The following is a 13,865-nucleotide window of genomic DNA, read 5'->3' as shown; positions in this document are numbered from 1 at the left end:
CCCATTGCTCCGTGTATTGAATCTAATTTTCCTTATAGCCTTATTAATACAATCAGTTCGCATTAATACATAATGTAACGGTACATTTTCGTGAAATCAAATCTACACATAATTATAAAATTGCATTATGCCATTAACATTAGAACAAATATTTCGAGCTTACTTTTATAATTAGTCGTGAGTTAACAATGCTCGTTTCTAATTTTAAAGTTATACTAGTATGCATAATACGTACGAGTTAAAGAGTTAAAGAGTTTTATAAAAGAGGTTTTAAGACTTTATTTTTTAATAACGAAATGGGTCTGTCAACGTAGTCGTGGTGGACACGTAAATAACAATGTCTTTCACGATTAAAAAGAAAATTGGATACAGCTGATTTAGAGTTTTGAAGTATTTGATGGTGTTTTATAGAGCGATAAATTTTATATGCACTTGCGTGTAATTAAGAAGGGGTTGAGATTAAATTATCATTGTAGGGATATCGAATACATGGCTCCAAGGAGAGGTCATAACAGTCATTATGAACCATTCCCATCAATTTAATCAACATTCTTTATTAATTAAGAATCGAAGCGAGGGGATATCCACCAGAGAGTTTGCGTAAATCCGTTTTCTATACTCTAATATATAGATTTGATAGCGAATTTAAATTTCTCCAGATTTGTTACTGTTTTATCAACAATTTAGTTAGTATGTATTTACAACAGTAATTGTGTTATATCAATAATGTTCTTAAATAATCATTATTTTTCATTTTGATACTGCTGGAAGTATTAAGAGATAGGACAGTTTATTAGATTGTTGTATTGCAACAAGATAGCTCTATCTAAAAAACAATACATAACAAAAATGAATTGATTATTAACCCGTATATATTTAATTTGAAAAAGTCTTACGTGTCAGCTGAATTTTGTTTAGATTTGTTTTCGTTCATTATTTCGACAAAGCATAAAATATTTAAACAAAAATAATAATACAAAACTCGTGAAATTAAATGGGAATTTTGAATGAATAAATACAGCTTTTAAATATATTTAAAAAATAATAGTTCAATCTGGGATTCTTAATGGGGGTCGCGTGGGTTACATAATACGTATTAAATGATGCTACTTTTCCTTCAAATATGCTTTCCATAAAGTATGTAAATGTATATACATCTATTTAACTTGAATTAAGTTTTAAAACTAAGGGAGAAGAAAGTTCATTTTAAAAACTCGTAAAAACTCCTTTAAAAGGGAGAACTTTAAAAACCTGGAGAAAGAAAGGTCAGTCCTGAAAGGAGAGTTGAGTCGTAATGGGTCAGACGTTTTAGTTCGCCTTGGTAACGTCCACGACTACGAACAAAATTACTGAACATCCTCTTTACTCGTAAACATATATCTTTTCTAACACGAAACTGATCTTTCTTATCTCACACAATACATCGTAATTATGCAATTCGACTTGTAGAGTACTCGACTATTGTAGGGAGCTTTAGAACGAATTAACCGTCTAAGTCGAGAAGTTGCCGTACCGTAAAATGGGTTTACTTTGCACCTATGGGGTATCTTTCCATCCAATCCTAAACTGGATTAGTTATGGTTCTACACGGCGACGGTCATTGTGTTACTGTTTACAGAAATGCACGATAATGTACGTATACAGTTGGCACATTACCAAATCATCGTGCCAATGATGAAATTGATTTGAATTTGCTGTTTTTATTAGTTTTTTTATCACCATAAACCTGCCATTATGTTAGAATAGAAGACACCAATCTTATTTACATTAGTCTCCTTTTAAAATGACTTTATTATTAACGGTACGTTTGCCACCATATTTTATAATGATTGTTATAATAAAAAACTTATTATTTGACCTCAATTTGAAGGATATGGTAAATGTAATGCTGAGTCAACGTGTCTATAGAAAATATCAATCTCATCTTCTGCTTCTCTTCTGGCGCAACATTGGACGGTATTTTTTTACGTAACTCGATATTGAAGCCATATTTTGGTTGGATTTTTCATACTATTTCAATAAAAAAAAATGTCAAAGAAGCATACATGTCTCAAAAACTTGCACTGACCACTGATCTTGCGTAATCATTAACAAACTTCAATATCCCTTGAGAAAGAACTTCAGAATATTATATCAGGTTCTCTCGAAAGTTTCTTTTACGATTTGCATTTAGTTGTTTGGCAGTGATAATATGAACAGACACCCTTATCTCTTAGAGGTTTAGATTATAACAGTAATAGAGCAAAATGGATTTTATACAATTTAGTCATGTAACATAAAACATAAAGTATTGTGTATGTATTACATACTTATTAATAAAACGAAAGCAACTTTTAAGACAACTTAACACATTTGCGACTGGCAGATATTTTACGTTTTTAATACCGAGTACTAACGAAGATAATAACATTTTGAAGCTTACATCGCAATTTTGTATCGTTAGGGTGCAGATAAAAGTTACAAAATATGTTTCGAAATATTGTAAATATGTAATGTATAAAATAAAAATGATTTCGTAATTTTGTCATAACCAGGAATAGAATTTAAAGTAACGCGAATTCATGTCAGCGGTCGCGAATGTGTTAATACTGGACTTACGATGTCCCTCCAAGGGGGACAACTGAGAGCAAAGGATCAACAAAAATGTGCAGGGTGTCCCAGTTTTTTCCGGCCAAACTTTGCGAGCGTGTTCTACACACAAAAGCAAAAAAAAATGTTATATGCTTTTAAATGTTTTATGAAGGAGTTATAACTATTAATACAAAATGATAATGAACTGGCATTTTGTTTACACAGCTTACGAAAGTGTAATGAATATCTCTATTTGCGTTTACATAAACTCTTATATTTACTTACTAAAGTAGTTAATATCGACATTTTTTATTAACGTTTTATGAACGAGTTAACATTTCAAAACGACGTCCATTATTACGAATACAGAATTGGCATCTAACAAAAATTGACCCTATCGTATTACTAATTTTTTTTTCATTTTCTCTAACCGCAGCAAATGCGTTTGTGATCCTCTATACTAACAGTACTTCAGCAAGTAAACATAAGAGTTTATGTAAACGCAAATAGAAATAATCATAATACGTTCGTACGCTGTAAATGCCAGTTCATTATCATTTTATATTATTAGTTATAACTCCTTAATCAAACATTTATGACCATATGTTCATATAACATTATTTTCTTACTTTCGCAAAGTTTGGCCGGAAAAACACTGGGACAGCTTGTATATAATTTTCAAGTAACACTAGTTTACAAAATAAAAAAAAAATGTACAATCAATGCCACAAATTCTTTCTTATGTATTTTGGCCTACTAAGCTCGAAAATCGTAAGAAAAATTTTTTCTATGAATAGGTTTTTTTTATATGAATTTTTGCATTTTTTTCGATTTTTTTCTGACATACACTCCTATTTTATGCCATATCTCGAGTTAGAAACTTCCGATTGAGTCGCGCAAGACGCGATTTTAAAGGTAATCGAATTTCCAACAATTGGTTTTTACATTATTATCCAATCGGTTCAATAGTTTAAGTGTTAAGTGTTGATTTTTTCGGCTAAAATAGAACACGAATATTTCTTCCATCGCCATGGAAAAATAGAAATTGTCAAATTATGTCCAGTTTCTTATTGTTTACGTATAGATCGCACTTTTACGAAGAAAACAAGCTTTCGTTGAAGAAAATCTATGAATAAATACCGGAGTTAGGAACAATTGAGTAAAGGTGCAAAAATTCCAATTTAACTCTGTTTTTGTATTTGTTTCCTATTTATATAGGAAACATATATTTAATTAATTTCGATTAGAAATAATTTCGGCCTTGACTTTGTCTTCTGTTATTCGTTGGGTTCGTTTCTCTGATAAGGAATCAAATGTAGTCTTCCAACATTCTTTCATCCCAATATTCTTGGCAGTGCTGTTCAATAGTTTTGATATCTTGGTGAAACCAAGTGAGAATGTAAAAAATGAATTTTGAGCGACATATTTACGCCTGTTGAAATTAAAGTTACAATCGAATGTAAAAATTGTTCCATTTTGTCAAATCAAATAGAATAACAATATATATTCCATACCCATTTTTGCATAATTTATTAGCAAATCTTCAACAGCTTCCTTATAATTCATACTCTGCCGACCCATGAGCCCTAAACTATTGAGCAGCGCTATCAAGGATATTGGGATGAAAGAATGTTGGAAGACTACATTTGATTCCTTATCAGAGAAACGAACCCAACGAATAACAGAAGACAAAGTCAAGGCCGAAATTATTTCTAATCGAAATTAATTAAATATATGTTTCCTATATAAATAGGAAACAAATACAAAAACAGAGTTAAATTGGAATTTTTGCACATTTACTCAATTGTTCCTAACTCCGGTATTTATTCATAGATTTTCTTCAACGAAAGCTTGTTTTCTTCGTAAAAGTGCGATCTATACGTAAACAATAAGAAATTGGACATAATTTGACAATTTCTATTTTTCCATGGCGATGGAAGAAATATTCGTGTTCTATTTTAGCCGAAAAAATCAACACTTAACACTTAAACTATTGAACCGATTGGATAATAATGTAAAAACCAATTGTTGGAAATTCGATTACCTTTAAAATCGCGTCTTGCGCGACTCAATCGGAAGTTTCTAACTCGAGATATGGCATAAAATAGGAGTGTATGTCAGAAAAAAATCGAAAAAAAATGCAAAAATTCATATAAAAAAAACCTATTCATAGAAAAAATTTTTCTTGCGATTTTCGAGTTTAGTAGGCCAAAATACATAAGAAAAAATTGTGGCATTGAATGTACAATTTGGCTGTAAACTAGTGTAATTGATTTGAATAACCACACTTGAGCGTTGAACAGCCCAAACGCCCGCATTAGACGGCCCTGTTCGCGCTTATTGGAGAACACGGTCCTAAAAGAGTCATCGGTTCTCTAGCACGTCCCTGGCGGCGCCTTCCCACCCGACGCCAACGACGCCACGCTGGTTACCGTCAGGGCTGCTATCGGGTCGCCGCCAGTCGTTGGTTCAGTCGTCGTTTATAAGCCGAGCCGCGACACGGGAACGAGCGGAGGCGCGCGTTTTCGAAAAATCTACGGTGATACCCTCTTCGTTCAACCCCTAACGTATCGTTGCGTTCCGTCCTTAACCCACGCGACGATTGTGCATCAAGACTTGTGGCGAGAACGATCGAACTGCCTGCGAACCTACCCTGTGTCGTCGTCAACCTCGTCCAGCTCGGCTTTTTATCGATCGCGCCTCTTTCGAAAGGGCTCTCCAGAATCACCGAAGAGGGTCGAAAGCTGAATCCGCGAAGACGAAACAGCGAAGATGGCGGATAAGATTTACTACCCCAATCCGGATATCTCCCAGAACGCCCACTGCAGTTGCATGGAGCAGTACAAAAGGATGCACGAAAAGTAAGTGTCCTAAGGGTTGTTGCGCACATGTACGCCCGAACTGCGGAACGTGATATAAAATCGAGACATTTTCGAGTTTTTTTTTTAGTATGGGGGTTGGTGTTGAATCGTAGTTAATCGGAATGCAAATTATTTTGTCATCGCGAGTAGTTTTCATTTTAATCTGGAGCTGTTCGTGATAACGTCGAAGCTGTATCGTCCTTTCTTCCCTCGACAACCATTGACTATCTCGAGTGTATCTGGAATAGTATAAAGAAGTCTCTTATATTTCCATAAGCAAACGTTCAGACGCATCGATCGAAGTTCAATAAAAAATGTATTTGAGAAAAAAAACGACAGAGCTAGAAATCATAGGGAAAAAACTACTAGCATTAGTCTAGTAAACACGCGATGGGACTGTAGAGGTTGACAGGTTGCAGCGTGGTTTTTATTGTTCCCCATTGTTCTCTCCCCACTCTCTGCTTCTCTTTCTCTGGATTCAGTCTCCGGAATACAACCTTTCAACCTTTTTACTTTTATTCAAGTGCCATAATTCATTCATATTCATCCTGAATAGTTGTCAAAATTGTTTACACATTTTTTTAAAGAGAGAAACATTTGAACATTTGAATTAGCAAGGCTAAGAGGAGTGAAGATGATCGGGAATTGCTGTACGAAATTTCTCGTCGTCGCTCATGTGTTATCTTTTGCTCTCAGTGTAGCATAATAATTATTCTCGCCACAACGTGATGCAGGAAAGGATTCGTAATCATATTCGAGAAGTATATTAATAGAATCGTATAAAAATTCAAATGACGTTCTGTGTACCACGTTGCTTTATACACAGATGTTACAAATGTCGCGAATCAATAATTTTGGCCGAGAAACAGCTTGGCTGGCAGTGCCTGAAGCCGCCAACCTATGGAACGAGTAGCTTTCAATTATCCTATTTCGTAAATAAAAGAATACATGCCTGAAGACGACTTAACGGAACAACGAAGACTATAGATCTCGGCTATTCTATTATTCAATGAGTAATAATGATTTATGAGCACTATTGTTTGCTCTTTCGTTATACAAATAAAAAAAATTCAGAGAACAATAGTAGAATTAATGTTGAAAACATTAGTACGTTCATTGGTTACTTCATTGTTTTGTATAAATGAGATCATGAAGATAATATAGCGCAAAAGTAACGTTTATTATTACTGGAATCAGGTATCATAATTGATGAAACGAACAAAACATTCGGTGGCTGTCTTAACCGTCTACACAATAGTAGTGTAGTATTCTAAACTTATAAAAAGGGAATTATTCATCTTGGTCATTTATACGTCCATTATTCAATTAATACAATTAAAACTAAATAATAAACGACTGACAATAGTGTCGATAGAAAAAAGATTATAAGTAATTAATGTAAAATTTTCTGAGGAAATCATATTTAATCCAATATGATACGAAGATTAAATTCCTTGTGATTGTAGGAACGACGAAGAATATTCTTTCCTTATAACTACAGGAAATTTTACTTTCGTTCTTATCATAATGGCTTGAATTGTCACATTATCGAGCTAAACAACCATGTATCAATTATTCATAACGGAATTTACACAGATTTTTTATTGGTTCCTCAGTGAGGCAAATTACGTAATAGAGGGTTCAAGAGATTGATATTCCAGCAGTTTCATGATCGCTGAAAAGTGTGAAATTAAACAGCAGTTCTAGGGAAATCAGTGAGAGTGCATGAGAAAGGATGAACGGTAGCGAATGGGGGCATAATATTAATCATAGGCGAACTGTCAGGCATGTCTATTAAATAGATTCCCTCGGTGCTCGTTAATTCGAGCAAAGGGGAAACTTGTGGGTGGTGGAGGGTGTCACCTACGACATATTAATTCTGAGGTTTCGAGTTCTTTTATGGTAACGATTTTCCGAAATGTAATATCCATTGAAATAATTTGATATTAGATATACAGATTAATCTAAAATAGATACTAGAATATACAGTGGGTGTAGAATGTATTCGTACACCGATCAATTTCCCAAAAAACTTTTGTGTAAAATTGTAATTTCTTAACTTCCTTTTTTATAATCAATGATATTTTACATATTCTCGGAAGTCCCTATGATAGATCTAGTCCAAACAATATTTACTAGTTAATATAATTTGTGAAATTAACAAAAAAATGCGAAAAGTGGGTAAAAGTATAAAAGCAATAAGTATTTGTACGATTCTTATGACGAACCATTTACAGTAGAGTTTATAATGTAAACACATTAGTTTATTGCTCCGTACGAATTAGAAAACATCAAATTTCCAGAAAAGTACTTTTAAACAGTTGTGCAAATACTTATTGCTTCAACATTTCTATCTGTTAATTGTTTTTTTCTTGTTAATTTCACAAATTATATTAACTAGTAAATGTTGTTTGGACTATGTCTATCTTAGAGACTTCCGAGAATATGTAGAAAGTTATTTTTTATAAAAAATAAGTTAATAAATTACAATTTTACACAGTTTTTTTTGAAAATTGATTGGTGTACGAATACTTTCTACACCCACTGTATAGGAGAAGAAATGAAACAGATTCAGTGTTACTTTATCGTGATAGTAAATTGAAGTGAAAATGATCCGTAGAAATGCTCGAATGATTTACATTGAGATTTTTAAAGATTTTACGTTAATGTGACTTGCTCCAAGAATTCAACTAGAACACCCTGATGTTTTTATTGTGTTTGGGATGTAACCTACATGTTACACTAAAAATGAAACGCAGAAATTTTATGGAATATTAATTTTGTATTTAGAAGATTGGGGGCAATAGAGATAGTTTTTAGTTCAAGCAGTCGTACATTCAAGTTTTGTAAATCTGGCAACATCATTTTACGTATGTAATGCCATACAGTGCCTACTATAGAAATAGCACAAAGATATTGATCCCTCTAGTGAGCTGTTACAAGATACAATTTTACAGATAGTTGAAAACAATAAATAATTTGTCTAAGCATCATTATTTAGAATAATATCCATAAAGATCTCTGGTTTGAGACTTCTTGAAAATATTATATAAAGATGTAATCTGGAATAAACATAAAAACGGACTCCATTTTTCCTTGTTCAAATTGAATATTTGCATGATTGTTTTAAATTATATTTTTAAGGTCTATGCCAGAAATAAAAATATATCGTTTATGATATTTATTCTAAACAATAAAACTTGAACCTATTATCAGTAATTCTCTGTTATCTTTAATTTAGGTTTTCAATTCGGAGACATCAATTGTAATTTTATTTTGATGGATAATTATCTGAAAATTTTAACGACCAATTTAAAGTGTATATTTTTATAAATAATGTTGATCGTTCATTTAAAAGTAGCGCGATGTTCATTACAGTATTATATGTGCAGGAACAATTGTAATAATACTCTACATTTTATTATCATTCTATAATATTATTGGGTGAAATATCTGAATATATTGAAAAGAAAAAAGCAATGAAATTTATACAAGATCTTGCACTCCTCTTCAATAAGATGTGTTATACAATAAATTCTAGAAGATAAATATTAATTTGTAATAATGTTAGTCTAGCGAAAACAATTAGTTATACAATTTCTCACAACATTAATTAATATATATAGTTTTTTTGCTGAACCAACATTTTCACAAATAAATAATTTTCCATTAAAATGTATTATGTAACTAGCCATAGTAGAGAGAACTGTACAACAACGATTGAAACGTTTATGTGAAAATAATCTGCATATTTTCGTCACACTCAACAAAATTATATCTTTCATATTTAAAAGCAATACTTCCTATTCACCTACGTGAACGAATGTGTTTTAATTACTTGTAACGTATTTCCCAGGTCTGTGAAAAATCCACCGGAATTCTGGGGTGAAATAGCGAAACAATTTTATTGGGAAACTCCTGTGGCAGATGATAAGTTCTTTTCGTACAACTTCGACTTGAACAAAGGTGATATTTTCATAAAATGGATGGAAGGGGCCTCGACAAACATAAGCTTCAACTTACTGGACAAGAATGTGAAGAGCGGAAACGGCGACAAAATTGCGTTTTATTGGTGAGAATTCTTTATTTGATACTAGAATACTACGCGCACGTCATAAATCATTATGAAACTGTGTTACGCATGCGATTGACATAATACGTAATGCAAAACGCAATTCTGATAGAGTCTACGATAACACTGAGAGCCAAAACAAGGAAAATAGTATTAATAAAATTTTGATACAAAAATTATATTAATATTATTCTTTGAAACTGAATATTAATCTTAATATTATTTAAATTCTTCCATGAAATATTCACGTTACTGTCAAAAACACCAAGCACAATTTACTAAAATAGAAATCGATAGTAATATTTAAATATTTAATTTTCCCTTACCTTCCTTGTTTTATTTATAAGAATCTACACAAACTTAACAATTTCTATCGATTTCGAATTCAACATCGATCCTACTCCATCGATCCTTGTTAATTCTGAATTCGTCACTATTATTTTTAAATAATCTAAACGAGTCCAAATCCCTCAACAGTTCTAAATTTTTCATTTTCATTTAAAAAAGTTCTACACAACTCGAAATTTATACGCGCGCAAGCTTCTGCCATAACGGAGACTTTGAATAGACGAGAGAGCCAACCGAACAACTTTCTGACCATGTATAACGATTCATAGGACCGATTTCAGTAGCAGTGCTTTTAACGACTTCATTGCTATGCAAAATACATTGGCCGTTTATAGACGCAAGTCATTCGAGCGCCGTATAAGTGATACAATTTTTGTTCGCTTTGAATGTACTACAAACGGTATTTGGAAAGCCGAAAGTGAAAATTACGAATAAAAGAAGCATTCTTAGAATTCACTGCAAAAATGTTTTTATTGTGGTTCATTCTTGTAATATTTTTCTCTGTTTTTCAAGTTTATCGATACATCGATGATATATGTGCATTATGAGAGAATAAGATTAAACTTCATAATAAAAAATTTATGTTATTATTTAAATTTAAGTTATGTATAATTTTATTGTGATTCAGCTTTGGAATATTCTTCTCGTTATCACTTTCAATGACGCATTGAGTGTCCATTATGAATGAATTAGATTCAACTTAATAATACAAAATGTATGTTAACATTCAAATTTAACTGATGTATAGTACTCGCAATATTGAATTCTGTTCTTAGCATTTATGGCTATTCAGAGTCATAAATTGCTTATTCTTTCATTATAGTGTAACGCATGGTTAAACGTGGTTTAGAAAGTTCGCATAGTCAACCTCAGTCTTTAAGAAATCCATTTGAAATTGATTACTGAAAGAAGATAACCTATTTCTACAAACTAAAAAATAATAATTTTGTAGTTCCAACGAAGCTACACACTTTACATTTCGATAAACTATATCAAGTTAATTAGTACGTACACATATTTTGTTTTCAAAATAGCATATCAAAAAATATAAATATAGCACAGCAAAAGAGCATATATTTATTTGAATAACTCATCTTAAATATTGTTACAAATTAATATAAAATTTCAATATAAATTCTTTTGTAACATTTATAGACTTCCAAGGATGGCTCTAAAATGAAGAGTTAAAATCTAAAATACATAATTGCATATTTGAGAATGGTAAATTATCGTTCTTTAAATTATCATTTTTGTACCGATAATTATTCATTTCATTTCGTATTTAAAATATGTTAGTTAATGTTTCCGCATGCCATTACAGAAATACTACGTACGAATTATTATGAATATACTGCAATATCAGAACACATCATTTTATTTTGCGTTTTAAGAGTAACTGTTTTACAGTGCGATACTTCTGAAGTAATACCTAATTTACAGAATTAAACTTTGCCAAAACTTTGTCTATCTATTACTGAATAATTAAAATATTCAAAATTTCACAAGTAATTGCCTTAAAGAAACAAAAATAGAGATATCAGCGTTTTTGTTTAATTTAGTCCTCTTTAGAAATTTGTCCAAAATTAATAAATTAATTATGATACACATTAATTATTTTTTTAATATAACAAGTAAGAGAAATATGTATTCCTGTAATTTTCCTTAAATTATTTATCTGCTGAGATTAAGTAGACGGTGTAAACAACTTGCATACAAGTAGTAATATATGTTAAAATATGTAATAACAACTTTACAGTAAGCAATAATATTTACAGTTCATATATGCTAAAAGAAAGTAATACATACATTAAACGTTCAAGTAATTTTTTATTTTCAATTTTTTCTTATCTACGTCAAATTAAATGAATACGTGCGGTTAATCTATAATATTAATTAAATGGAAAAGAAAACGATATATAATTACGTGTGAGATTATTCAGAATATTTAATATATTTTTTGTATTTAAAATGAAAAAATTAATTACAAATAAATTACTTAAGAAACATGGTACTGATAAAGTATATAAAATATTAATACGAATGCACTATAGAATACAGGTTGATAAAAGATAAAGTGTTGAGCTAAATGTCGTTATCACATTCTTAAAACAATAAACACGGCATTCGTAATTTTGTTTGAAGAATCCTATACTCACAATCGATCAATGAATCAGACAGGCATTCACACGGTTCGATGGTTCGTTCATATCGTACGATGCTCGCTGATTTGTCCAAAATTTGCCACATAATCGGAGACGGTGTTTTGATTGGCTGACGGCACGTGATGCGCGCGATCACGTCAGGCCATGTGACTCGGTGATAGATTTCTTGAAATACGGTTAACGCGGAAAGTATTTATATTTGTGAAACACGTACGCTTATGTAATCCAATATACATTTACCATTTTACATCTGTTATATGTTTGTTTAAACATTGTATATCTGTCACATATTTGTTTGATTATTATTTACATAAAAAAAAAAAAATTAAACGATGTCAGACATGAAAAGATAATGGGAAAGAAATAGCCACCAATTCTATTTTCGTCTCGCTAAGTGGTAAATAAATATAACAAGTTACATTAACGTGAACTTCATACTTTATGTGATTTTTGTTCGTTAAGGCAAAGTCGAACATTACAGCATACACTATAGCACATAGCGTGTCACGTGAATTTTTGTAATAACTGTCATTTAAGTGTTCAGATTCTAACGAGCAACTAATATATTTACTTTTGGTACTTACTTAGTAGATAATTCGTTTAGTAGATAAACGAATGTTTATCGTTTTTCATTCAAATGTATACTCTCGAGTGAACGTGATGGCATGTTATTTTACAATGGAATTTTTACAACACACAGTAATTGCTCGCGTCGTAACTTCTTTGAAAGTGTGTCTTGGACTTTCTCTTACTGATTTCGCGTACTTATTTGCATCTATTTACATTACACAATAAAGTAGTATCAAGGTATTGACGTTTAATATCAAATTAATGCAAATATAAATGTCATAATTGGTATTTGGTGAGTGAGTGTTTGTGATTTAATATATTAGATCGAATTGAAACTTTATATGTTTTAGAAAAACTAATAACTCCACTTTATAATATTTATACAATATATATTTACTGACAAACTAGAGTTCTCAGTATATAAATATTTTTTTTACATAATTAAGTCTTAGAAAAGTAAAAATATACATCGTTATTGTATCGTAATACTGTACAAGTATAAAAATGTGTTTTTATGAAAAATTGCAAAAAATTCATTAGAAAACACGATTACTACATCTGACAATGTCTTGTAGCTGTTCATACTAACTGAGAAAGTAAAAAATGATAAAATTATTAACACGCTTTCTAATTCTAACAGCGAGGATAGAAAAGTTTTAACAAGATTGCGTTTACGGAACACTGTAATTTGTGCAATAATATTGTAATTCGAAAATATATATTACACCTCGCTTTAAATTTTAATTAAAAAACTTAGATTTCAATTATTTTTAATATTTAACGTATTCAAAGAGGGGGCGAATAAATTGAAAATTGTATCGGGGCCGCAGTGATAGGACATGCTAGGAATAATTCATTTTCAGCCATAACAACCATATCATCAGTATAAATATCCACTATTACCAATTAGTTCAAGTAAATTAATATTTTCAAAGAAAGCGTTAATCGTATACAGCAGAGAAGTTTGTTGACATTAAAAAACAATTAATTAAAGAATTTAAATGGGAAATTTTTAATATCTAAGCTACTACAGCTCAAATTTAAAAGTTTGTGACTGTTATTCACTGAGACCATCACAAAATCAGTTGAACGGGAAAATATTATAAACTCGATCAAATGGACGATGTTGTACAAGTGTATACTGATTTAAAATGAAAAAAGTTTTAGTAATTTAAAGTAATATAAATGTTATATAGATATACATTATATATTGTTTATATATATATATATATATATATATATATATATATATACAATATATATATATAAACATTTCAACTA

The 13,865-nt window shown here is 30.9% G+C and overlaps 1 protein-coding gene across 1 annotated transcript in view; it reads left to right on the top strand.

The window, feature by feature from the left end:
• Positions 1 to 4,536: 4,536 nt before the first annotated feature.
• LOC128885126 (acetyl-coenzyme A synthetase) overlaps positions 4,537 to 13,865 on the top strand; it is a 34,097-nt gene continuing 24,768 nt past the window's right edge. Inside the window, exons 1-2 of the mRNA XM_054138957.1 lie at positions 4,537 to 5,432; positions 9,289 to 9,504. Of these exons, the coding sequence (XP_053994932.1) occupies positions 5,344 to 5,432; positions 9,289 to 9,504 (305 nt within the window). The 5' untranslated portion in view covers positions 4,537 to 5,343. The remainder of the gene's footprint in view (positions 5,433 to 9,288; positions 9,505 to 13,865) is intronic.

This window comes from Hylaeus volcanicus, chromosome 2 (genome assembly GCF_026283585.1).
Source record: "Hylaeus volcanicus isolate JK05 chromosome 2, UHH_iyHylVolc1.0_haploid, whole genome shotgun sequence".
NCBI classification, from domain to species: domain Eukaryota; kingdom Metazoa; phylum Arthropoda; class Insecta; order Hymenoptera; family Colletidae; genus Hylaeus; species Hylaeus volcanicus.
Note: the sequence above shows the minus strand (reverse complement) of the source record. Positions and strands in the feature narration are given on the sequence as shown.